This window comes from Anolis sagrei, chromosome 5 (genome assembly GCF_037176765.1).
Source record: "Anolis sagrei isolate rAnoSag1 chromosome 5, rAnoSag1.mat, whole genome shotgun sequence".
Taxonomy (NCBI): domain Eukaryota; kingdom Metazoa; phylum Chordata; class Lepidosauria; order Squamata; family Dactyloidae; genus Anolis; species Anolis sagrei.
This window is the reverse complement of record NC_090025.1, coordinates 157477778-157503605: the sequence shown is the minus strand read 5'-3', so window position 1 is coordinate 157503605 and position 25828 is coordinate 157477778. Positions and strand designations below refer to the sequence as shown.

Sequence of the window (25828 nt, the reverse complement as noted above, 5' to 3'; positions counted from 1 at the left end):
GCTATTAATCAATTCCACCCCCCCCCCAACCCCCAAAAAAGCCCAGAACCAATTAAAACAATTTTAGTCTCCTCCCTCTCTCCTTGTCATTCGTGACTGGTAGTATGGCTTTTGCAACCAAAGAGGTCAGGATTCATCCATTTAACCCCTAGCAACTGAATAACAGCCCTGGCTTCTTTGAATGCAAATAATCCTGTGTTTGAATAACCGAATCATCTACTGTTTCCTATCGCGACATGATTATCTGCATTAACTATGTGTGTTGTATTTGGGTACAGAGTTGTGCCTATATTTTTAATATATACCATACAAAATCCATATTGCAATGAAAAACATTTTCTAGAATAATCAGAATTTGTAATCTAAATGTTCTGTGGAAAACTATATTTTGAAAAATCTGGATATATATATTGTATTACAGAGAATACTCACAAGCTTTTTAGAAACTTCAGGAGGGATCCGTTGTTTATTATATGAATCCATGATATAGTGCAGGAGATTCTGTTGTTCTGGAGTTAGTTCTACTTTCTCCTATACTGGCAATAATAAACCATAAGCTTTAGTAACAGAGTATAAATGTGTATACCCTTGTTTAGTTACACTGAGCAGCACTGAGGTATTGTGATTAACAGGACCCAATATTGTTCCACTTCTGATTTATAGAAAGATCACATTTTTATGTCACCAGCTGAATAACAGATCTATTTATCTGTTGAAAATTGTAATGAAATCTGGAAGTTTCTATCATTCTGATCCTCCAGGCTTTCTAGTTTCACCAAATAATGTGTTTGATGCTACCATAATTGTATTACCTTGTAGAACTTGGTTGTAGAGGACACTTGCTTCACATCAGAACCATCAGTATCTTCACCAGTTGACTGATCTAGAGGCTGTGATGTATTTTTTCTTAGCCGTTTTGACTTGCATTGAATTTCTGTTAACAAACCTAAAATATCACTTTAAATGATTAGGTAGAATGCATTTATCAGATAATAGAATATATCCTCTTGTAATATATTTCTTTCCTCCATTTTCATCATTTTACTGTCATAGTTTTGTATGCCAGCTACAAACTGACTTGAACAGAAGGAATCTTAGACAGGTTTACCCCTGCTATTATAACCTCCTTTTTAGCCTATAGCAGTGATTCCCAAACTGTGGTCTGTGGACCACCAGTGGTCACCAAGAACTAAAATATGGTCCACAGCCAGGCATTTTCATGGTGGTTCGCGAAAAGGCCTTACTGGTGCATTATTTAAACTGTTATGTTTATTCATATCATGATCTGATCACCATACTCAATATATCCCATATGCATGGGGGTATTGGGGTAATGATACAAAAGGTTTGCTAAGCTAGACCCCCTTTCACTCAGACTCAGTCCCCACGAAACTCAGCCCCCCCGAACCCCCCCTGAAAAAAATCAGCCCCCCCCCCCCAAACGAAATCCTGGCTACGGGCCTGTCCACAGCTCATTGTTACTACACGATTGCAACGACAGCAACTGGACTTGCAAAACCATCTTATAGTGCCAAGGTAATGGGGATGTTAGGAGGGGAGAGGATGACTACCCACGGAAGGCATGACAACAAGCCTCCTGACTGCTGCTTCTCCTCCTCCTGGGTGGAGTCATTCCACGTGGGACCTGGAAGTAGGGGAGCCTTGGTTTCTTTGTTTTTAGGCCTGTTCCTAGGGTTATTCAGGGTATTGATTCCAAAAATTGCATCTGATAGACCACATCAGCTCTAGATTATTAAATATGGTTTTCTGTGGGCAAGCAGATGGCTACTACTAGGTGGCATATGTTCTGTCTTAGAAACTAAAGCTGATATGCTCTATCCAATACAATTTTCTGAATCAGCACCCCAAATAACCAAGCTGAATCTAAAGTTGACCAAAAACTGATTTCTAACCCTTTCAATACTAAAGTTGGAGAGTAATCGTTGGTCAAAGTGGTCCCTGGTTAAATGGTCCCTGGTCAAAAAAAGTTTGGGACCACTGACCTATGAACTGTATGCTTGAAGATAACTTGGGAAATGTAGGTAATATAGAATATGAGGCTGCAAATAAATCTTGTAGAATCTTTGAGACTGAGAGAAAAAAAGTTGAGAGGGTAAGTTTTCATAGGCCTTTAATTGATTAAATGCTCCAGATTGGCCCTGTAAGTGGCCACAGGCACCATCCCAAACCTCTTGAGTTACCTCATTCACACACCTTCTATTTTGTCAGTTTTATACTAATTTATGCAATGTTTTTGAAATAAATAAAAGTTGAGCTGATTTAATGGCAATCAATATTTTCCCTAAATATTGATAGAACACAAAAAACTTGGTGAATTCCATCCAATATTCTGAAAATGGACTTCCAGTCATTCAATGAAAGGCTTCCCTCTTCTCTCAAAGCTCTACCACACTTTTGGGATGAATGGAGAGATTGAAAGGAAGGAAGTTGCACAGCATCCTCTTGAGAAGAGAGACTCAACAGATAAAACATGTTTACTATATTAAGAAATGTAATGAAGAAATTGCCAGCACATTAGTGAATTAGCCATATACTGTACTCATAAAAATCCTATGAATTATGGTAAGATTACACCCCATTATTATTTATTTATTATTTATTGATTTATATACCGATTTTCCCCCATCCAGGATTGAAAGTGACTCCTCCACATATCATTATTATAGGTATTATCCCTAGGTACTGTCAATGCATGACAAAACATTTTACAATGGATGGTATGAAGCTCTCTCTCTCTCTTTTTTTAAGATATGGAATCTTACATCTTTCACTATATTACGTGAATATGATCTTCCTTAACTTCACACAACACTCTGTCCTGGCAGAGGAGCAGGTAAATGTCAATTCAAGGACACCACCACAATAATTTAAATTAAAATATTTTTTAAACAATAGGGTCAGCTGTGTGCCCTAGTTTTGAGGCTACAGAACAAGAAAACTGTTTCCCCCCCAGAAACTAGATATTGTTGAGGAAGATATCAATGAAAATGCCTAATTCAGTGGTGAATGCTTTTAATATCCTGTATATTATAAAATTATGCACCATAGAAAGCAAACTTCCTCTGTCCCTGAAAGAAGAGGAAATTTAAAGGATTAAAATAACAGCTCCACATAATATCTGGAAGGAGTAAAAGAGTGTTTATGAGAACGAAGCAAGAACTAGATTTGGTACTGACTTTCATTACTGGTTGTGTGTTGACCGTTTTTTGTAATATATCAGGGGGAAGATACATATGAAACATAGGCTTGGAAAAGTCGATTTTATCCTACAGTTCCCAGAATTCTTTTGAAAGCATGGGAGATTCTAGGAGTTATAGTCCAAGAGAGTAATTTTTCCCAAGCCCTGCTGAAACAGATAAATAACATAAAAATAAACATAGCAATGTTGATTGATTGGCTTCAGTGACATATTTCACTTCACCTATTCCAGTGGTTATCGCAATCACATATGGTGTTGAAATGGGAATTTGTTTGATTGGCTTATTAGATTTAGGCCATCTTTCTGTCATAGGTGCCCTTTTGTGCTGCTTAACAAAATACCTTAAAATATTTTTTAAAAAACAGATATAATCTTATGCAATATAGTGGTACTTTTGGAATAATAAAGATGACAGAGCTTTCCTTGGGAGGAAGGTCCATAATTATAGTACCACTAATTTTATGTTGTACTTTTGTATTGTTGCACTCTTATATCATATTTGTTTATTTTGTATGTGAATGGCCTGTGGTCTAAGTATGAATAAACTACTATTACCAGTACTACTACTGAGATGCAACCATTGAAAAGTTTCTCTCTTCAGTGGCCATACCTCTAATCTTGTCTGCTGAGGCCGTAAAAGGGAAAGGACTGAAATGGGAGATGAGGTTACCCAAAAGTATTCATCCTGCATATGGAGCATTGCAATTGGTAGTGAAGACCTATTGTCTAAGGCACATGTGTCAAACACAAGGCTAGCAGGCTGAATTTTATGTGACCCACAATGCTTTCTGTGCCAATGCAACATAGTTACATTTATACAGTCTTACAATTACAACCGGCCTTTTAAAGGCAACCATATGGCGGATGTGGTTCTCGGTGAAAATCAGTTTGACACCCCTGGTCTAAGATTATCCTTGAGACTTGTTGGTGGCCATCACTGGATCGTGTGGTAACAAATTCCACAGTTTCATTGCATGGTAAATGGGAAAATTCCTAAATCTCCCACAATTTCATTCACAGGCACCAGTATTATAAAAGTGAAGAAAAATCATCTGTTCTCTTTTCCCACACCATACGTATCTGCCTACATCTTTGTCATGTCTTCCTGCACCTTTAGACTTAAGCGAAAAGCATGCCAACATTATATCTCTCATGTTACCTATTAGGTTTTACTACCAGTACATTACTTATTACATATGATTTGTTAATTTTGAATAGCATGTAACAAGCAAGATTATTAACAAACCACAAATAAATTTATTTTTTAATAATTAAGCACTAAAAATGTGCACAACTTTCAAATTTTCTTCAAAGTATGATTTTTGCTATAATGAGTAATCACTACTTATTGGAAGAATTGTAACATCTGTGCCGTTTTCATTAGAAAATAAAAACAAATTATACTGTCCCGCTTAGTCAAAGTAAGTCATTAATTATTAATAACAGTGTTAATATAATACATTGTTTGCAAGCTCTGAAACTTTCATCGTGAGATAGTTGCTTCAGTCAACTGATTAATTAATTGTCCCAAACTTGAACTGTGGTGTTGAAGGAAAATTCTGAGAGTGCATTGGACCACAAGATGATCAAACCAGTCCATACTCAATGCCTGACTGTTCACTGGAGGGAAGGATATTAGAGGCAAAGATGAAGTACTTTGGCCACATAATAAGAAGACAGGAAAATTTGGAGCAGATAATGATTCTGGGGAAAATGGAAGGAAAGGGGAAGAGAGGCCAACCAAGGGCATGATGAATGGATGGTACCCTTGAAGCGACTGGCTTGACCTTGAAAGAGCTGGGGGTGGTCATGGCCAACAGGGAGCTCTGGTGTGGGCTGGTCCATATGGTCACAGAGTTGGAAGCAACTGAACAAATAAACAACAAGGATATCCTAGTTTTGAGATCTTGACGGGGACTAAACACTGAATTCTAAATCTGTTAATATTGTAGATTTCTATGAATAAATCATAATATTGCCATCTTCGATTTAAAAGATGATGACAATATGGTCTTTATTGTAATTTGTGAAAAAGACTCGAGAGAAGGAAATTTTCAAAATCAGCTTCTTTGAAATAGTTTCTTATAAGAAGCTGGGCTTTACATATACTGGCATAATACATCTGTGTGCCTATGATGCATTATGAATCAGAAGCACCTCAGTAAAGCCATAAACATCAGTAAGATTGTGTTCTCTCTCTCTCTGTTTTGCAATATAGCAAAATAGCACTGCATCACTGTATGAGTAAATGAAGCAAAGTCCAAGGTAATGTTAATTTCAAAGAAACAATTTCACCTAAAGTCAATTTACAAATAGGGGTGTCAAGTTTAACCACTCTTAGTTAACCTTGAGATTTTTTTTTTAGTGAGAGTGAGAAATTTATAATACCACTCCTTATTTACTGGTTGTTAGGCAAGTAGTTTGCAACATGTCCTCATTGCTGCACTTTACAAGAACATGCTTATGTTTAAGTGATGAGTTATCTGAGCCTCACAGTAACAAAGTACAGGTTTCCATTGCAGAGGAAAATTCAAGTAGCAGCACCTATTGTTGGTCTTTGTTTCTCGTAGGACAATCTGAGAAAATGATCACCTGGTTTGAAAGTTTCCATTTCCAGTATCCTTGGCCAGTATTGTTTACAATGACCTATTTTTTCCCTGTTTGTTCTATTATTAGGCATCAGAAGAATAGCAGTCTTCCAAGCTCTCTTCCCTCCCTCTTGTCATTGTCACTCAGGTATAAAGCTGAAATCAATGTTACAAGAGAGGTGTATGTGTGTATACACACTACCCACAAATTCACTGAGTGCTCTCAACACTTTGGCAGCTTGATTTGTTTGTGCATTTGTTCAATGGGTGGGAATGGGTCCTATCTCAAGATCGCAGTGGTCTGTTAAATTTACAGAATGCAAGATTAATTATATTATAATTTTTGCATGAATTTGAAACACTGACAGACATAGGCTGTTGTTTTTCACAAAGCCTAACAGCTAATATAGCACCTTATGATCAGATTGGAGGATAGAAGTATATTAAAAACCCAGAGTAGATTAATTTCCGGTATGAACCTAAATTGGTACGGCACTACGGTTATGCTAAGAAGATTGGAAGCATCATCAGGGAACACAAAACACAGCCTTAATCGGATTCCTGATCTTTCCAAAAAGAAGCAAATGCCAAGAAGTGAAGCTTTAAATAAAGTACAGCTATAATCCTTATGCCATAATTTGTTAAACCTAATATTAAGAACCCAACCACATAACATGTTTAAGATCTGCAAATACTTTGTCAACCTTTTTGAAAAAATACATGGATTGCAGCAGTTCTGGAAGTGATGGTTATTTATTTTATGAAAATGCCAGAGGAAGAAAGGGTTAAACACAGCCTCACACAGCATTCCTATATTCATCATCTTAACAAATGACAGAAAACAAAATTCAAAGCTGTTAATGCAGGTTTATGAGCATATACACAAAGACGAATGGAGAATAAACTCAAGTACTGAGATTAAGGTTTCAGATATCCTGAGAATTCTTGAATAAATTTAGGAAAATAGTGTCATAAGATATTTCACTCCAGTAGCTTATTTCATCCTGAACCTGTGTTTTAATGCATTTTTCTCAAGTGCACTCTTGATTGGTGTTTCAAAGTCTCTTTCCAGGATGGATAACTGAGAAAGCTTCCATGATTCAGCTTTCCTCAATTTCAAAGTGATATGTCCTCTGCTGCTAGAAATCTGCTTTTCTACATTATTTAGAAATGGCATCCTGCTACCACCTTTCTTAATATTATATTTCATATATATAGTTCCTTTTGAAGACGTTTAAAGATCAGTGTCACAGCATGCCCCTTCCTAGATTTGGAGAACCTGAAGATGGTAGTGCACACACTGGTAACCTCAAGATTGGACTTCTGCAATGCACTTTGCATTGGGCTATCTTTGTACCAAGTTCAGAAACTCCAGTTGATTCAAAATACAGCAGCCAGATTGGTTACAGGAACATCTAGGAGTGAGCACATTGCACCTATCCTAATGTCACTCCACTAGCTGCCAATTAGTTTCCAGGCAAAATACAAGGTGTTGGTTTTAACCTTAAAGTCCTACATGGTTTGAGTCCAGGTTGCCTTCAGGATTCAATCCACCCGGAACACATAGGTCCTGGGGGGGGGGGGTCTGCTTCAGCCTTCCAGAACCTGACTGGTGACCACTACCTAGAGCACCTTTTCATTGCCACCCCAAGACTCTGGAATGACCTGCCGGTAGAGCTCCGAAAGCTAAATGAGCTGTCAGAATTTTAAAACCATCTAAAGGCACATCTCTTCTGGCAAGCCTTTTTTGTTGTTTATTTGTTCAGTCACTTCTGACGCTTCGTGACCTCATGGAACAGCCCATGCCAGAGCTCCCTGTGGGCCATCACCACCTCCAGCTCCTTCAAAGTCAAGCCAGTCAATTCAAGGATAACATTCATCCATCTTGCCCTTGGTTGGCCCCTCTTCCTTTTTCCTTCCATTTTCCCCAGCATCATGATCTTCTTCAAGCTTTCCTGTCTTCTCATTATGTGGCCAAAATCATCTTTGCCTCTAATATCCTTCTCCCCAGTCAGCAGCTGGGCAATATTTCCTGGAGTATTAACTGGTTTGATCTTGTGATCCAAGGAACTCTCAGAATTTTCCTCCAACATCACAGTTCAAAGGCATCTATCTTTCTTCGCTCATGCAGCCATGTGTTACTATGGGGAATACCATTGCTTTATCTATGCAGATCTTCATTGCCAGTGTGAGGTCTCTACTCTTCACTATTTTATCGAGATTTGTCATTCCTCTTCTCCTAAGAGGTAAATGTCTTCTGATTTTCTGGTTGCAGTCTGTCCTTTGTTTGATGTCTGTTTTGTGTATTTAATTTGTATTTTATAGAAATGCACTTTTAATGTGGATCTTTTATAGAAATATGTATATTTGTTGAATTTTTGCTAGGTTTGTGTTTTTAAATTGTGTTGCAGCTCACCTCGAGCCACAAGAAGAGGTGGGTAAGAAATAAAATTATTATTATTATCATGCAAAAGGTTCTAGTTAGATTGTTATGTGTTTTAATTGCTTATATGCTTAGGTTGTTTATATTTTTATGAGATACGTTTTATTGTTTACCTGTGCAGCACTGAATTTTTGCCAGATTTGTAAGGTGCCTTTTGCCAGATTTGTAAGGTGCCTGGGTCAAGAAAGGCGAGGTAGAAATCAAGTAAATAAATAGTTACAGTCCTGAAGATAACCGGAAACTTGGATGGCTTCTATCATTGCTGGTCCAATACTTCAAATGAAAACATGATTCCTTCCTATCTTTAATAGCAACAGATTTACTACTTGTGACAAGCGGTTCAGTTCAATATAAATGGAGCAATGAGAATTTTATTGCTTCACTTTTAAAAGTTTATTTTATATATTTTAATGCACTATCAAATCAGAAAATTCAGAAAGAAAATCTGGGACATTTCAATCAATCTGGTTGCACTCCTAGACTGCTCAATTAAAACAGATAGTTGTTAAGATGGACATGAAAAGTTTGTAATCTTCATTCAAGAGTGATATAGGTCTATAATTCTTTGGTTGCAGAGGGTCTCTATCTTCCTTTGGTATTAATGTTATATATGCACCGGGATTGTGGCTCAGCTGGCTGAGTGTCAGCTGTATTAAGATCACTCTGACCAAAAGGTCATGAGTTCGAGGCCAGCCCGGGCTGGAGTGGGTGTCCAGCCATTGTGTAGCCCATTGTCATAGAATCATAGAATCATAGAATCAAAGAGTTGGAAGAGACCTCATGGGCCATCCAGTCCAACCCCCTGCCAAGAAGCAGGAATATTGCATTCAAATCACCCCTGACAGATGGCCATCCAGCCTCTGTTTAAAAGCTTCCAAAGAAGGAGCCTCCACCACACTCCGGGGCAGAGAGTTCCACTGCTGAACGGCTCTCACAGTCAGGAAGTTCTTCCTCATGTTCAGATGGAATCTCCTCTCTTGTAGTTTGAAGCCATTGTTCCGCGTCCTAGTCTCCAAGGAAGCAGAAAACAAGCTTGCTCCCTCCTCCCTGTGGCTTCCTCTCACATATTTATACATGGCTATCATATCTCCTCTCAGCCTTCTCTTCTTCAGGCTAAACATGCCCAGTTCCCTAAGCCGCTCCTCATAGGGCTTGTTCTCCAGACCCTTGATCATTTTAGTCGCCCTCCTCTGGACACATTCCAGCTTGTCAATATCTCTCTTGAATTGTGGCGCCCAGAATTGGACACAATATTCCAGGTGTGGTCTAACCAAAGCAGAATAGAGGGGTAGCATTACTTCCTTAGATCTAGACACTATGCTCCTCTTGATGCAGGCCAAAATCCCATTGGCTTTTTTTGCCGCCACGTCACATTGTTGGCTCATGTTTAACTTGTTGTCCACGAGGACTCCAAGATCTTTTTCACACGTACTGCTCTCGAGCCAGGCGTCCCCCATTCTGTATCTTTGCATTTCGTTTTTTCTGCCAAAGTGGAGTATCTTGCATTTGTCACTGTTGAACTTCATTTTGTTAGTTTTGGCCCATCTCTCTAATCTGTCAAGATCGTTTTGAATTCTGCTCCTGTCCTCTGGACTATTGGCTATCCCTCCCAATTTGGTGTCGTCTGCAAACTTGATGATCATGCCTTCTAGCCCTTCATCTAAGTCATTAATAAAGATGTTGAACAGGACCGGGCCCAGGACGGAACCCTGCGGCACTCCACTTGTCACTTCTTTCCAAGATGAAGAGGAAGCATTAGTGAGCACTCTCTGTGTTCGTCCACTTAACCAATTCCAGATCCACCTCACCGTAGTTTTGCCTAGCCCACATTGGACTAGTTTCCTTGCCAGAAGGTCATGGGGGACCTTGTCGAAGGCCTTACTGAAATCCAGGTACGCTACATCCACGGCATTCCCTGCATCTACCCAGCTTGTAGCTCTATCGAAGAAAGAGATCAGATTAGTCTGACATGACTTGTTTTTGATAAATCCATGTTGACTATTAGCGATGACTGCATTTGTTTCTAAGTGTTTGCAGACCACTTCCTTAACAATCTTTTCCAGAATCTTGCCCGGTATCGACGTGAGGCTGACCGGACGGTAGTTGTTTGGGTCATCCTTTTTTCCCTTCTTGAAGATTGGGACCACATTGGCCCTCCTCCAATCTGCTGGAACTTCTCCCGTTCTCCAAGAACTCTCAAAGATGGTTGCCAATGGTTCCGAAATGACTTCCGCTAGTTCCTTCAATACTCTGGGGTGTAGTTGATCTGGCCCTGGGGACTTGAACTCATTAAGAGCGGCCAGGTATTCCTGAACGACTTCTTTCCCAATTTGGGGTTGGATGTCCTCCAAACCCTCATCCACTCCATCTTGCTGAGGTTGAAGACTCTCTTTTTGTGAGAAGACCGAGGCAAAGAAGGCATTAAGTAGTTCTGCCTTTTCCCTATCCCCTGTCAGCATTGCCCCATCTTCTCCTCGAAGAGGTCCTATCGCCTCCTTGTTTTTCCTTTTTCTATTGACATAAGAATAGAAGCCCTTTTTATTGTTTTTAATGTCCCTGGCAAGTCTGAGCTCGTTTTTTGCTTTAGCCTTGCGGACCTTTTCCCTACAGGTGTTGGCTATTTGTTTGAATTCTTCTTTGGTGATTTCTCCCTTTTTCCACTTCTTGTGCATGTCTCTTTTGTGTCTTAGCACAGTTAGAAGTTCTTTGGACATCCATTCTGGCTTCTTTGCACTTGTCCTATTTTTTCTCTTTGTTGGCACAGTTTGCAATTGCGCCTTGAGTATTTCACTCTTGAGAAATTCCCATCCATCCGTAACTCCCTTGTCTTTTAGTATCTGTGTCCACGGAATGCTGCTCAGCGTTTCCTTCATTTTTTGGAAATCAGCTCTCCTAAAGTCCAAAATGCGGGTTTGACTTGTCTTAGTTTCGGCCTTCCTTTGTACCTCAAATTGCAGGAGCACATGGTCACTTGCCCCTAAGGATCCTACCACTTCGACCGCATCGATCAGGTCCTCCGCATTTGTTAAGATGAGATCAAGAGTAGTCAATCCCCTTGTTGCTTCTTCTACCTTCTGGACCATGAAATTGTCTGCAAGGCAAGCGAGGAATTTGTTGGACCTTGTACTCTTGGCCGAGTTTGTTTTCCAGCAAATATCGGGATAGTTGAAATCGCCCATGACTACTACATCTCTTCTCTGTGCCTGTTTGGTCAACTGTTGGCAGAAGACTTCATCAAGTTCTTCCTCCTGGCTTGGGGGTCTGTAGTAGACGCCTACAACGACATCTTTTTGAGTCCCAGTTCCCTTGATTCTTATCCAGATGATTTCAAGCTGGTTTCCCAGATTGCTGTCTTGAATCTCTTCTGTAGCATAAGAGTTTTTGACATATAAGGCTACTCCGCCTCCTCTCCCCTTTGTTCGGTTTCTGTGAAAGAGGTTATACCCCTCGATATCTACATTCCAGCGATAGGAGTCATCCCACCAGGTTTCAGTGATCCCTATGATATCATATTTGTGGTGTTGTGCTAAAAGTTGGAGTTCGTCTTGTTTATTTCCCATGCTCTGTGCATTAGTGTAAAGACATGTGAGCCCCTGAGATCTTCCCCTGAGCTGTTTAATTGGGATTATTGTGCTTTGGGTACTTGGTCCTTGTTGTGTTTGTGCAGCCCTCCGTTTAGCCTTCTGGCGATTCCCAGATATTGTGGGTAAAGTAGTGTTCGCAAGGCTGTTGTCCCCCTCCCCCGGTGGACCTAGTTTAAAGTGTGTCTAATGAGGTTTGCGAGTCTGTGAGCAAAAAGGTGTTTTCCTACTTGTGTGAGATGCACCCCATCCCTTGCCAGTAGGCCATCCTCCTGGAAAAGCAGGCCATGGTCGAGGAAGCCAAAGCGTTCCTCCTGACACCATTTTCTAAGCCAGTCATTGACTTGTACTATTTTTCTGGCTCTTGTGGGTCCGTGTCTTACAACAGGGAGGAGGGATGAAAAGACCACCTGTACATTACATTCTTTTAGCTTTGCTCCTAGAGCTCGAAAATCATTTGTGATCTTTTGAAACGTATGCCTTGCAGTATCATTGGTTCCTACATGAATCAACATGAGGGGAGGACGGTGATAGGGCTTGAGGAGCCTGGTGAGCCTCTGAGTGATATGGTGTATTTTTGCCCCCGGTAGGCAGCATATTTCTCGAGCCATCCCATCTGGTCTGGAAATGACAGCTTCCGTTCCTCTAAGGAGGGAGTCGCCTACTACCAAGACCTGTTTACTTTTGGGAATGACAGGGCCCCTTTTGTGCATTGTAGTGTGTAGGTCTCCAGAAAAGTGATCCTGTTGGTGTGAATTGTGTAGGTGAAAAGTGTTGTCCTCCTCCTCGACATCCCCGGTGCATTCGTCAAGGACAATCCATTGAGATTCGTCCAAGAGCCTATGGTTCTCCTGTATGTGTTCCTGTTGCACCTGGTCTACGGTTGGGGATGGTACACCTGCACGATTGCTCAAGTGTGAATGTTGTGAAGTGTTGTCCCAGTCAGGGCTATCCCCTGCACACTGATCAAGGATGAGCCACTGATCAGTATCTAAGCCATTCTGGTCTTCCCCAATATGTTGTGTTTCTTGGTCAGGTGCTAGTTGTGTGAGAATTTGGAATCTATTGTGTAACTGCAGCTGAGCGGAAGTATTCTGAGGAGGCTTCCGGGTCCTATGTGTCCTTCTAAGGGTGACATTTCTCCAAGCCTGAGGGTTGTCCACAACTGAGGTGCTGTTCTGTTGAGCCTCCCCGTAATGTTGGTGTGATATGGGCTGCGTGTCTAGGACAGTGTGGTGTGTGGTGTCTAAGAACAGCTCAAGTTCCTGAATGTCCTTAAGGGTGTTAATACGGTCCTCGAGTTGTCGGATCCTGTGTTCCATGCGAGTGATTTGTTTACACTTGGGGCAGATGTAATTGAGTAATTGTAGTGTGAAAAAGCTGAACATGCCACAGCTCGTGCATGAGACGGGAAGTTTTCGTGTTTGTTCCATCTAGAGGTTGCTAATGACCCCCTCTTGGTGTGTGTTTGATGTTGTTGTCTGTATGCAGGGGTGAAAGTATAGGTTACTGAGTGTACGACACTGGTTTATATAGGATAACCAGGAAGCCCCGCCTCTCAAACAAAGCAGTCAATTTTTAAACTCAGGAAGCCCCTCCTTCAAACAAAGGAGTCAGTTTTTAAACTCAGGAAGCCCCTCCTTCAAACAAAGGAGTCAGTTTTTAAACTCAGGAAGCCCCTCCTTCAAACAAAGGAGTCAGTTTTTAAACTCAGGAAGCCCCTCCTTCAAACAAAGGAGTCAGTTTTTAAACTCAGGAAGCCCCTCCTTCAAACAAAGGAGTCAGTTTTTAAACTCAGGAAGCCCCTCCTTCAAACAAAGGAGTCAGTTTTTAAACTCAGGAAGCCCCTCCTTCAAACAAAGGAGTCAGTTTTTAAACTCAGGAAGCCCCTCCTTCAAACAAAGGAGTCAGTTTTTAAACTCAGGAAGCCCCTCCTTCAAACAAAGGAGTCAGTTTTTAAACTCAGGAAGCCCCTCCTTCAAACAAAGGAGGTCGACCTTTGCAACCCGAAAGACAGTTGCATCTGTCAAGTAGGAAAATAAGGTACCACCTTAAAGTGTGGGAGGCTGAATTTAACTAATTTATGAGGCCATAAAGAAAGAAGACTCCGGGGAATGTGGAATGCGGAAGAACTTCATCGGTGTCGTTGATGGACGATGAAAAAGCAGCAGCTCCCCTGGCGGCCAGAAAAAAGTTAAATAGCCTTGGTGTATTTGTTGTCTGTATTTGTTGTCTGTCAAACTGGCATTGAATGTTTGCCATATATGTGTTTACTGTAATCCGCCCTGAGTCCCCTGCGGGGTGAGAAGGGCGGAATATAAGAACTGTAAATAAATATGCATCTTTCCATGTTTCAGGTATTTTCCCTTCTTTTATCGAATTCATAATGGCTTGTAGAGGTTTAGTTAAATTCTCCTGGAATACTTTGTAATATTTTGTTGTGAAGCCATCTGGCCCCGGAGCTTTATTACTTTTGGAAGATCGTATTGCCTCTTCTATTTCTTCTATGCTGATTGGTTGATTCAAACTTCTTCTGTCTTCCTCTGTGAACCTATTTATCTTTAACCCATCCAGATACTTTTTGATTTCTTCCTTATCAGTTGTTTTGCTCTTGTATAGGTTTGTATAGAATTGTTCAAATATTTTTTTGATTTTGGATGTTTCATGGTGTATATGTTTACCATCTGTTATTTTTGTAATGGGTGCATAGCTTTGTTCCTTCCTTAATCGTAGTGCTAGCCATTTTCCAGCTTTATTAGCCCATTCAAAGTTTTTCTGTTTCCATCTTGTTAATTTCTTTGCTATCTCCTCTGATAAGATCAAATCTAGCTGCTTTTGTAGTAACCTTATTTCTTCTTTTATTTTTTTGTCAGATGGATTTTTGTGAAGTTCTCTTTCCTTTTCCTTGATTGCTTCATTTATTTTATCCAGTTGTTCCCTTTTTCTTTTGTTTCTAGTTGCATTTTGTTGTATAAAGAACCCTTTTATGATGGCTTTACTTGCATCCCAAACTGTCTCCATTTTTACTTCTCCTGGTTTGTTTTCTGTAAAATATAGTGTTAGGATTTCTTTTGCTTTCTTAACTATTTCTGAGTCCTGTAACAGGTTATCATTTAGTTTCCAGGAGAAGTCAGTTCTCTTCTTTTTGAAAACTAGCAGAATTGCGTTGTGATCTGAGAGGGTTCTCGGCAAAATTTCCATTTTCTTAATCTGTGGGATAAGAGTTTTTGATGTGAGAAACATATCTATTCTTGACAGGGATGAATGTACTTCTGAGTAGAATGTGAATCCTTTCTGATTCCCATATAGGTGTCTCCAGACATCAACCACCCCTGTTGTTTGCATTAGAGTGTTAAAAGCTATGGGCAATTTCCCTTGATCTTGCTTGATCTTCTTCCCAGAATGTCTATCTATTTGTGGGTTCAGGACTCCATTCCAATCTCCCAGCAAGATGATTTCTTCATAATCTTTGTCTAATAATTCTTTCTCCAGTCTCTTATAAAATTTTTCTTTTGCATTATGTGGTCCATACACTCCAACCAGTAGGATTTTTTGGTTTTGCCAGGTGATTTCTATTGCTAATTGGTGTCCAGATTCATCTTTGAAGATTTCTTGTGCTGGAATGTTGTCTCTTATATAAATTGTAACCCCCCTTTTCTTTTCATCTGCTAGTGAGCAAAAGTATTTCCCAAGTCTTTTATTCTGCATTAAATGGTTTTTCTCTTTTTTGACTCTCACTTCTTCTAAACAGATAATATCAAGTTTTTGTTTGCTTAAGAAGTGATAGATTTTCCTTCTTTTCTCTGGTGTGGACATTCCTTTGATGTTCCAAGATAAAATACGTAGATCTGCCATATTTATTTTATTCGGATATGTCCAGAGTCGCCATATCATATATATACAAAAATTTAGGAAAAGATAAACATGTAAATCAAGATGAAGAGCCTATCACTCTATTCGAATAATGTAAATGGGATGAACTCCCCAAATAAAAGGAAGCTCATATACAGCACTCTCAAAAAAAGTAACTATGATGTTATTGCATTACAGGAAATCCATGTTATTCCTAAACACAGCTCGTACTTAGCACAGCCCCAACTAGGTCAAGAATTTTTTTCTTTAGCCACCCAAAAAAAAAGGGGGGTGATCATATATGTCAAAGACACCTATAAGGCTACTTTAGCCTTCAAAGATAACGAGGGAAGAATGATTGGTATTAAGATCTCCCTGGGAAACCAAGTATTACTTATTTGTAATATATACACCCCCACGGGCCCCAAAACGAACTTCCTGAAACTACTTAGAAAGAAACTTAATGAACAGTCGTTTGACAATCTAATTCTGTTAGGGGATTTTAATGGAGTACTAGACTGTAAGATCGATAAAACGGGGAAGAAGAGGGCCAGAGAGAATGGTGGAAGGCTACCGGAAAGATTTCTCAAATTAAAAAGGGACTGGCACCTGTACGATGTTTGGAGAACCAAAAACCCCTCAGGTAGAGACTTCACATTTTATTCAGCCCGCCACTCCACCTGGTCCAGAATTGATATGGTGTGGATGTCCAAAACCCTTATAACTAAATCAGAAAAGGTAAAAATACTGCCCAGGGGCAATTCCGATCACTGCCCCATAACTTTAAAGGTGTTTAGCGACAAACAGCAAAGGACTTGGAGATTAAATGAATTCTTGCTTTAAAAAGAAGAAGATGTAGATATGGATAGAAATAAAATTAAAGAATTCTTTGAGCTTAACGCTAATAAAGAAGTAAAGGAAGAGGTGGTATGGGACGCCGGGAAGGTGGTTATAAGAGGTCACCTAATCCAGCAAGGAATAACTCGCAACAGAAAGAGAAATTAGGAACTCACTAAACTGTTGAAGAGCATTGAGGAAAAAGAGAGCTTACTTAAAAAGAAGCCAGGAAAGAAAAAAATTATGATAGAGTTAGAGTTGCTGAGGAGACAAAGGGACTCGTACCAACTGGAACACATAGCTAAAAACTTGAAATATCTGAGGGCCAAACATTATGCACAAGCCAATAAGCCGGGTAAGCTCCTAGCTAAATCTCTTAGGGAAAAAAGACAATCCCAACACATCATTAAGATAACAAAGGAAGGGACCTACTACACAGATGAGGAAGGGATTAGCAGACAATTTAAGGAATTCTATGAGGAACTCTATAAGAAAGAAAACACGCCACAAGAGGAAATAGTTAAATATTTGTCAAAATATAATCTGGAAAAGCTTACAGAACAACAAAGGGAACTATTGAATAAACAGATACAGGAAAGTGAGATAATCAGAGCAATAAGTGATCTCCCTATGGAAAAATCACCGGGACCGGATGGAATAACAGCATTATATTATAAGTTATTTCGAGACGAGCTCTTACCACACCTGAAGACATTATTTAATAATATACTAAATGAAGGTAGAATTCCGGACTCCTGGAAAGAGACGACTATTTCCTTAATACATAAAACGGGTTCAGAGGAAGACAACGTCAAAAATTACAGGCCAATTGCCTTACTGAATATAGATTATAAAATATTTGCTCATACAATGGCCAACAGACTTAAAATCTATCTTAATGAGGTAATTAAAGAAGACCAAAATGGATTTCTCCCCGGAAGACAAATGAGTGAAAATATAAGAACTATTTTAGATATCATAGAGCTCCATGAAGCCAATCACCAAAGAGAATTAGGCCTTTTATTTGTAGATGCCGAGAAGGCTTTCGATCGAGTGAATTGGGATTTTATGATGCATTTAGCTAAGGAGAGAGATATGGGCTTTCAATTTAATAACACATTAAAGGCTATATATACAAATCAAAGAGCCAGGATAAGAGTAAATGGTCATCTTACAGACAATATCCAAATCGAAAGAGGGACCAGACAAGGCTGTCCCCTCTCACCCCTTTTATTTATATGGTCACTGGAGATCCTCCTAGAAGGAATAAGGAGAGATGGAAACCTAAAGGGAGTGAAAATAAGAAAGGAGGAGTTTAAACTAAAAGCGTACGCGGATGATATTGTTTGTATAATATCAAACCCAACAGAGAACATCACAAACTGGGTAGAAGTGTTTCAAGAGTACGGAAGGGTGGCCGGGCTAAAAATAAATAAACAAAAGACTAAACTATTAACAAAGAACATTAGCCAAGCTAAGAAATTAGAACTGGAGAGGACCACACAATTTAGCATAGCCGGGAAAGTCAAATACCTAGGGATAACTCTAACAGCTAGCAATATACAACTGGTTAAGAACAACTATGAGCAGACTTGGAAAGAAATCTCCAAAATTTTAGAAAAATGGAAACAGCTTAAGCTAAGTATTATGGGGAGAGTGGCTCTGATAAAAATGAATATTTTACCTAAGATGATTTTTTTATTCCAAATGCTCCCGATACTTAGAACAAATCATTATTTCGGGATATGGAAAAGAGATATACAGAAATTTATTTGGCAGGGGAAAAACGCCAGAATCAAATACACGACGATGATAGACGTGAAGGATAGGGGAGGCTTGTCGCTACCGGACTTTCAGCTATACTTTGAGGCCTCAGCATTGGCTTGGGTTAAGGAGTGGGCAACCCTCAAAAAGAAAAAACTTCTAAATTTAGAGGGTGCAGAGTTAAGGAGGGGCTGGCATGCCTATTTATGGCATGGGAAGGCCAGAATAGAAAAGAACTTCACCAGCCATACCATCAGGGCGGCGTTGCTGAAGGTATGGGAGAAGTATAAAACCAGATTTTACGATAAAACACCCCTCTGGATTTCCCGCATCGAGGCCTTTCAAAAAAGGGAGCTCCCAAGCGGTAGCTGGCATACATATAGGGTCCTGTTAGCAAAGGTCGGAAACCAATACAGAATGAAATCAATAGAGGAACTGAAGTCCCTAGATGCAAATTTCTCCTGGTTCCATTACCATCAAGTCATGGATACCTTTAAGGAGGAGAATAAGAGGGGCTTTGCCCCAACTGACTCTCTTTGGGATAAGGTAATGGTGAAGGAGAGGAAGGTGATTAAAACTCTCTATCAAAAATTGCTAGAATGGAGAACAGAAAAGGAACTGATTAAAGAAAATATGATCTCATGGGCGTTAGATTTGAAACACACCATCCTCTTGAAAGATTGGGAAGATATTTGGAAAGATAAACTGACACTCACCAAGACAGTAACCATTAAAGAAAGCTGGTATAAGATGTATACACGGTGGTACCTAACGCCAACAAGAATAGCAAAATTTCATCATGGAGCAAGTAATTTATGTTGGAAATGTGGTACCAAGGTAGGCACATTTATACATTGTTGGTGGGATTGTAAAAAAATCAAAACCTTCTGGAAGGAGATCCACCGAAATGTACAAGGGATCCTGCAATTAAAGTTCGAGCTAAAGGCGGAATATTACCTCCTGCACTTACTGGACTTTAAGTTGGAGAAAAACAAGGAGAGTTTGCTCTTCCATCTCTCAGCAGCCGCGAGAACTGTAATAGCGAGTAAATGGAAAGCGAGGGAAATGCCATCGTTGGAGGCATGGTTATATAAGATAAAGGACTTTATGGAGTTAGACTCATTATCCAACTTGATATATAACATAAATGTAAAGAGAAGAGTAGATTGGTACCCACTTAGACTCTTTTTTAAAGAAAAGAAAAACTTAATTGTATGAGACTTTCATTTGATTGTCGACAACCGCAACAAGGATAGGTAATAGTAAGTAAGGACATACAAGGATGCAATTACCCCCAGGACCGCTGGGAAGTTCAATGGATGTATGTATGTTTAAGCTATTTCTTCACAATCCGATTACCCCTCACTACCCTTCCCACTTCCCCTTTTCCTCCCCCTCTAACACATCCCCCCCCCTGCACACTAGCCGAACGCGGATTCCAGTAGAGAATAATACACATAAGGATGACATTCGAGTTTACGTAAAGATTGGGGATGTGTCAATGGTGAACTTTTAAAGGAGAAATGTAAAAGGAAGGATGTTTGATTCAATAATCTACTGTAATCTAGATGTGTTTTGATAAGAATGCTTGTAATTATGGAAAATCTTTCAATAAAAATTATATATATATAAAAAAAAATTACTGACTTGGCACACGGAAGAGGAAATAGTAAAAGATTCTATGGTTAGATGGGCCCAAAATATAGGCCAAGAGATAAAAATGTCCCAGTGGAAAAAGACATGGAGGAGAAGAATGAAATACACTGCATGTCAAAACTTAAAGGAAAATGTTTATAAAATGCATTTGCGATGGTATCTCTCTCCAGAGAGACTAGCTAAGATGTACAATTGCTCCAACAAATGTTGGAAATGTGGGAAAGAAAAAGGTACATTCTATCACACATGGTGGTCTTGTAGCAAAGTAAAAAATTACTGGAAACAGATCCACATATATCTTGAAAAAATGTTAAACACAAATTTCAAAATGACACCTCAAATGTACCTTTTGAATATGCCTAAGGAAGAATTAGAAAGAAAATTTGGAAAAATTTTGTTTTACACAACAGTGGCAGCTAGAATAGTATATGCTAGATATTGGAAAACCCCAGATATACCTCTTCTAGAAGAATGGGAAAAATATATTATAGATATGTTGATAATGGACAAAATAACTGTATTGTTAAGAGGAGAAATACTAGACAACTTCGTTAATGAATGGCAACCAATGATTCAACACCTTGATGTAAAGTTAAATTAAAAATGTATATAGAGGATCCTATAAGACCGTAGACAAGGAAGAAGTGGATGCAAAGTAAGAATCTATGATATCTTTTTATGTAATATTTAGATAGTAGACTGTGACCCCTTAATAGAAATATACTATGAGATAAAGGATTATAGAACATTAATAGATGGCGAGTATTGCACTGTATGCAACAAACACTTGCAAATGTATGTTTTCTTAAATAAAATTAAATAAAAAATGAAAAAAAACAGATAGTTGTGAGATAGAAAGATCTATAAATTCGATATACATACACTCAGCCAGCATCCCAACTTCCTTGCACTTCTGTAGACGACACATCTGACACTTTCTTCTCATATACATGTCCATTTCGCAGTTTCCTCCATTTTTACACTTGTACACAGCATTTTTGGTGATACTTCTTCTGAAAAATCCTGGTGAACAAACGGAAATCATGATAAGATTTCAGTCTGAAACTACTTTTTGTTTTAAAATGAATTCTACAACTAAGTAAATAATATTAAACACAAGATATGCAATTATTTCTCTTTCTTTAGATCTAGAAAAATGTATGCTGCTTTAAAGAATACTTACTTCTATTATCCACAGTTATTTATTTTATTTTATCGTATCAGAAGCGAATTGGGGTTATAGTTGTAATGTGTTTAAAAACACAAAGTTAAAAACTTGGCATTATACTAAATGTCCTTTGACCAGCAGCTGGCCACGTGGAGTGCCTCTGGTGTTGCTATAAGAAGGTCCTCCATTGTGCATGTACTTTTAACCTATAGTTAAAATTATATCCTCAATCCAGGATTCCAATAAAACATACAACCAGGTTCCTGCACAGTCATTTATACCAAAGGAAACTTTGTTTTTCCTCAGCGTATGCACAGATTGCACATGAATGTTTAAGTATCTGACAGATGTCTTTATACCAGAAATGAGTGGGAAAGTGAACATCATCTGGGATGCATTCATAAAGGGAACGTAGATCACTGAGCAGGAAATTGAAACCAAAGAAATGCAATAGATATCTGATTGTCTGAACATAGAATGCAATCCTTACTGGCGATCAGCCCCCTCCAAACACAATAAAATTTCCTTCTGTGTGATCTATGTTAAACTAACACCAAAGTCTCTAAAGGAAAAGCATGGTCTTCATACCACCAAGTTGATTTGGGAGCCTGCTTCTCCAAACTTGATGTTTCGTGACTGACAGTTCCAAAGGAAATTCAGTTTAATTCATTGACTGTATTCAAGTCAAAGGCAACAATGCAGTGAGGGAGGGATGGGGGGAGAAAAACCTGCCAGTTAAAACTGATCAATTCTAAAGGAACAAAATTGCAGGGCCTGTAATGTGCCTGTGATGCACAACAATATCCTAGAAGACAAAAAAATTATTTCCAGCCAGTTTGGAGTGCTGGGTTGGGATTTGAGGGAGCGAAGTTCAAGAGCCCACTCAGCCCTGAAAGTGTATGTAACCATGAGCTGTCATTTCTCTCCTTCCGGTTATTGCGAGGTTTAAATAGAATGTAGGAGGCACCTCCCTGAACTTTATGGAAGAAAGGTGGTATTTAAAATATAGATTAAAAAACAACCCAACCAAAAAAAGGCCATGGTGTCTTCCTTTTGAGGCCTGTTCCTGGCGTTATCACAGAGGTTAAGAACATCTGGGGAGGCCCTGCTCTCAGTCCCACCACCTTCACAGGCTCAACTGGTGGGGATGAGAGACAGGGCCTTCTCAGTGGTGGCCCCTCAGCTGTGGAACACCCCCCCCCCTTTGTGGGATTTGATCAGCCCCTTCCCTCCTGCCATTTCGTAAACAAGTGAAAAATTGACTTTGAGAGCAAGCATTTGGCCCAGCACAATTATTTGTACAATATAGTTGGAATTGGCTTTGGATTGATGAATATGATTGTCTGATTATCTGGCTTTGGATCTATGCACAATAGTCATCTAATGTTTACATATGTTGTTTTGATGTGGTTTTAAATTGTTGTTTAATTGCTTTTAATTGTGGTTGTCGGAATAATGCCACTCATGTAAGCCGCTGTCCTTCAGGATATAAATGTTGTAAATAAGTAAATAATAATTTGGGGCACTGACTCAGAGAATTGAATTGAATAGATCACATCAGCTCTTGTTTCTTAGATATGGTTATCATGATTCTTTATAAGCAAGTAGATGAAAACTGGCATATGTTCTATATCTCAAAAACTTGAGCTGATGGGGAAAAATGGGTATCATTATTGGAACTAGCAGGTCAAATATATCCAGAAACAGGACTAACATTTGAGGCACTAAAAGTTCTGTTGGACAGTGTAATAGTAGCAGTAGCAGCAGCAGTAGTAATAGTAGAAAAAGACTTGGTATCTCTGTGAGGCAGGCTTCATGAGTCTTGGTGGATGAAGGATGCTGTACAGGCTGTAGCACCCAACAGAGAGTAACTTCAAATTTTAACATTGTTAACTGACTTTGGAGGCTGAAGCCTACCCATCAATCTTTATAAAGCCATTATTCTAAATTATTGCTCCTTGACCTTGATGGTAAAATAGAATTTAGTCATTTGGATGGTTTTCAATCTCTAAGTAAATACACTCCAGACCATTGCTGAAATGAGGCAAAGTATTGCCTGGAAAAGATTCCATGAAATCCATTTAAAAAACATTCTTTAATGAATGAAGAAACTTCTGACTCCAAAAGCCAGAAACAAGGCACGATAAATTTAAGCTTAATTGTTCTTTTGCAATAATTATAAGAGAATTGTTTTAAATTTATACACTTTGTAAACAGAAGTATACAATTTTTCACGTAAGTCTATGTATAATTCTCGGTTCTAGCATATTCCTCATTTAAAGTAGCTAGTGACAGTTTTCCTTACAGAATAATAAAGTTGCATCTTTTATCAAGAAAATGGGCACTTCCCTATGTTCATTGGACGTTGCATCTAAATTGTCTTGCCAACAGTCTCCATTCAAAGATATTTGAGTGACACAGACCGATCTCTTTTGAAATGCAAATTATGTGGTGCTTTCACTCAGAGCCACAGATTTGCTATTCCACAGTTCTCGAATTTAGTGTGATTTCCATATTAAAGAAAGGATAGCAGAGGTTAGCTTTAAAGCTCAGTTTTTCATTGCTTGAAGAAAACAGTTCAGTTCTTTAAACACCTGTTTAAGATAAATACTAAATTATGATATTTTAAAATATGTGTTCTACAATGTCTCATAATGATCAACACTACGGTATATAAAACTGCATACAAACCTTAACATTATTCAGAGAAGCAGGTTGATAATATTAAGGATGGAGCAGACATTTCTTTTATTCTATTGATATGAGACATGAAATGGCAATGTACGTACACAAACTATTAAATGGTGCAGAAACCCTACAGATATCAGATAATGTATCTTAACAAAAGTGTATCTTACTAATATCATGGAATGGATACTCCTTATTTTAAAATATTACTGCTCTTAGAATATAGGTAGTTCCCAAGTTATGAACAAGATAGGTTCTGTAGGCTTGTTCTTAAGCTGAATTTGTATGTAAATCAGAACAGGTACATTTTTAAGGGTAGCTACAGCCATAAGTACATGTTTATATATACATACACATAATGAAGGCTGGGGTGAAAATTGCTGGAAGAAACATTAATAGCCTTAGCTATGCAGATGACACCACTTTGATGGCCGAAAGCAAGGAGGAGCTGAGGAGCCTTCTAATCAAGGTGAAAGAAGAAAGCGCAAAAGCTGGGTTGCAGTTAAACAAAAACAAAAAAAACAAAAACCAAGATTATGGCAACAAGAATGATGGACAACTGGGAAATAGAGGGAGAAAACGTGGAGGCAGTGACAGACTTTGTATTTCTAGGTGCAAAGATTACTGCAGACGCAGAATACAGCCAGGAAATCAGGAGACGCTTACTTCTTGGGAGGAGAGCAATGATCAATCTTGATAAAATAGTGAAGAGTAGAGACATCACACTGGCAACAAAGATCCGCATAGGTAAAGCAATGGTATTCCCCATAGTCACCTACGGATGTTAGAGCTGGACCATAAGGAAGGCTGAGCAAAGGAAGATAGATGCTTTTGAACTGTGGTGTTGGAAGAGAGTACTGGGAGTGCGTTGGACAGCAAGAAGATCCAATGAGTCCATACTTCAAGAAATAAAGCCTGACTGCTAATTGGAGGGAAGAATAGTAGAGGCCAAGATGAAGTACTTTGGCCACATCATGAGAAGAAAGGAAAGCTTAGAGAAGACAATTATGCTGGGGAAAATGGAAGGAAAAAGGAAGAGGGGCCGACCAAGGGCAAAATGGATGGATGGTATCCTTGAAGTGACTGGATTGACCTTGAAGGAGCTGGGGGTGGTGACAACTGACAGGGAGCTCTGGCATGGGCTGGTCCATGAAGTCACGAAAAGTCAGAAACGACTGAATGAATGAACAACAACAACACACACATATGGCTGGAGCTACCCTTAAAAATGTACCAGTTCTGAGATACACACACACACACACACATGCAAGCTTTGAATAGTATAGGGGAGGGTTAACATCCCTGTGGTGTTTCCTTTGCTGCCCGTGCCCATTTTCAGAAGACTTCACCTCCCATTCTGTCTCTGTGATAATTGGATTTTTAAAAAATGGCTTGTTATAGAAACAAGGATTAGTGATAAAGCTTCAGTGGAGATACCTTTTCTCCATGATAACTCTTTCAGGTATATTTCTGTTATCTAACTTCCTGTTGTATAACCCCCTTTCTTAACTATGACTCATAAGTGAGTTGAATGTTTGTAACTCGGGGACTACTCATACAGTAAAGTGGATTTCATTTTATGTTTCTAAATGTTCCATATGATAGAGAACAGATGTTGTCATTGTTCCAAAGTAAGCCTTGCTTCTTGACATTTAGATACTAGTCATACTGAGAATCTGGTTGTTAGCAAAATAGATCTCTTTTCATCCCTCAGACGTAAAATAGGAAGAATGGCAAAAAGCATAGGTCACAAATATTTTCTGACAAGGTTTCAATATTATTACTTGAAGCCTGTTACTGGGAAATGGTCCTGTGACTATCAGTATAGCCAGTCCACTCAGGGAGATAGGGCAGGCTATAAATAAAGCATCATCATCATCATTATTATTACATACACAACAAGATTAATACACAGCAAACTATGATGGCTTTTGTATTGGATCACATGTCAGACACTTCCCAAGTGTCTACAACGGTGTGATGTATTGATGAACAATGCATACAGATCCGAGTAGAGTGGCCTTTTGCAGA

The 25828-nt window shown here is 39.1% G+C and overlaps 1 protein-coding gene across 2 annotated transcripts in view; it reads right to left on the bottom strand.

Moving 5' to 3' along the window:
• Positions 1-25828, bottom strand: part of NR1H4 (nuclear receptor subfamily 1 group H member 4) — a 53868-nt gene that overhangs the window by 15597 nt on the left and 12443 nt on the right. For both annotated transcript variants that reach the window (XM_060777246.2, XM_060777247.2), the window contains 3 exons: positions 20824-20964; positions 813-946; positions 433-531 (listed from right to left, as the gene is read on the bottom strand). In XM_060777246.2, the coding sequence (XP_060633229.2) occupies positions 433-531; positions 813-946; positions 20824-20964 (374 nt within the window). The remainder of the gene's footprint in view (positions 1-432; positions 532-812; positions 947-20823; positions 20965-25828) is intronic.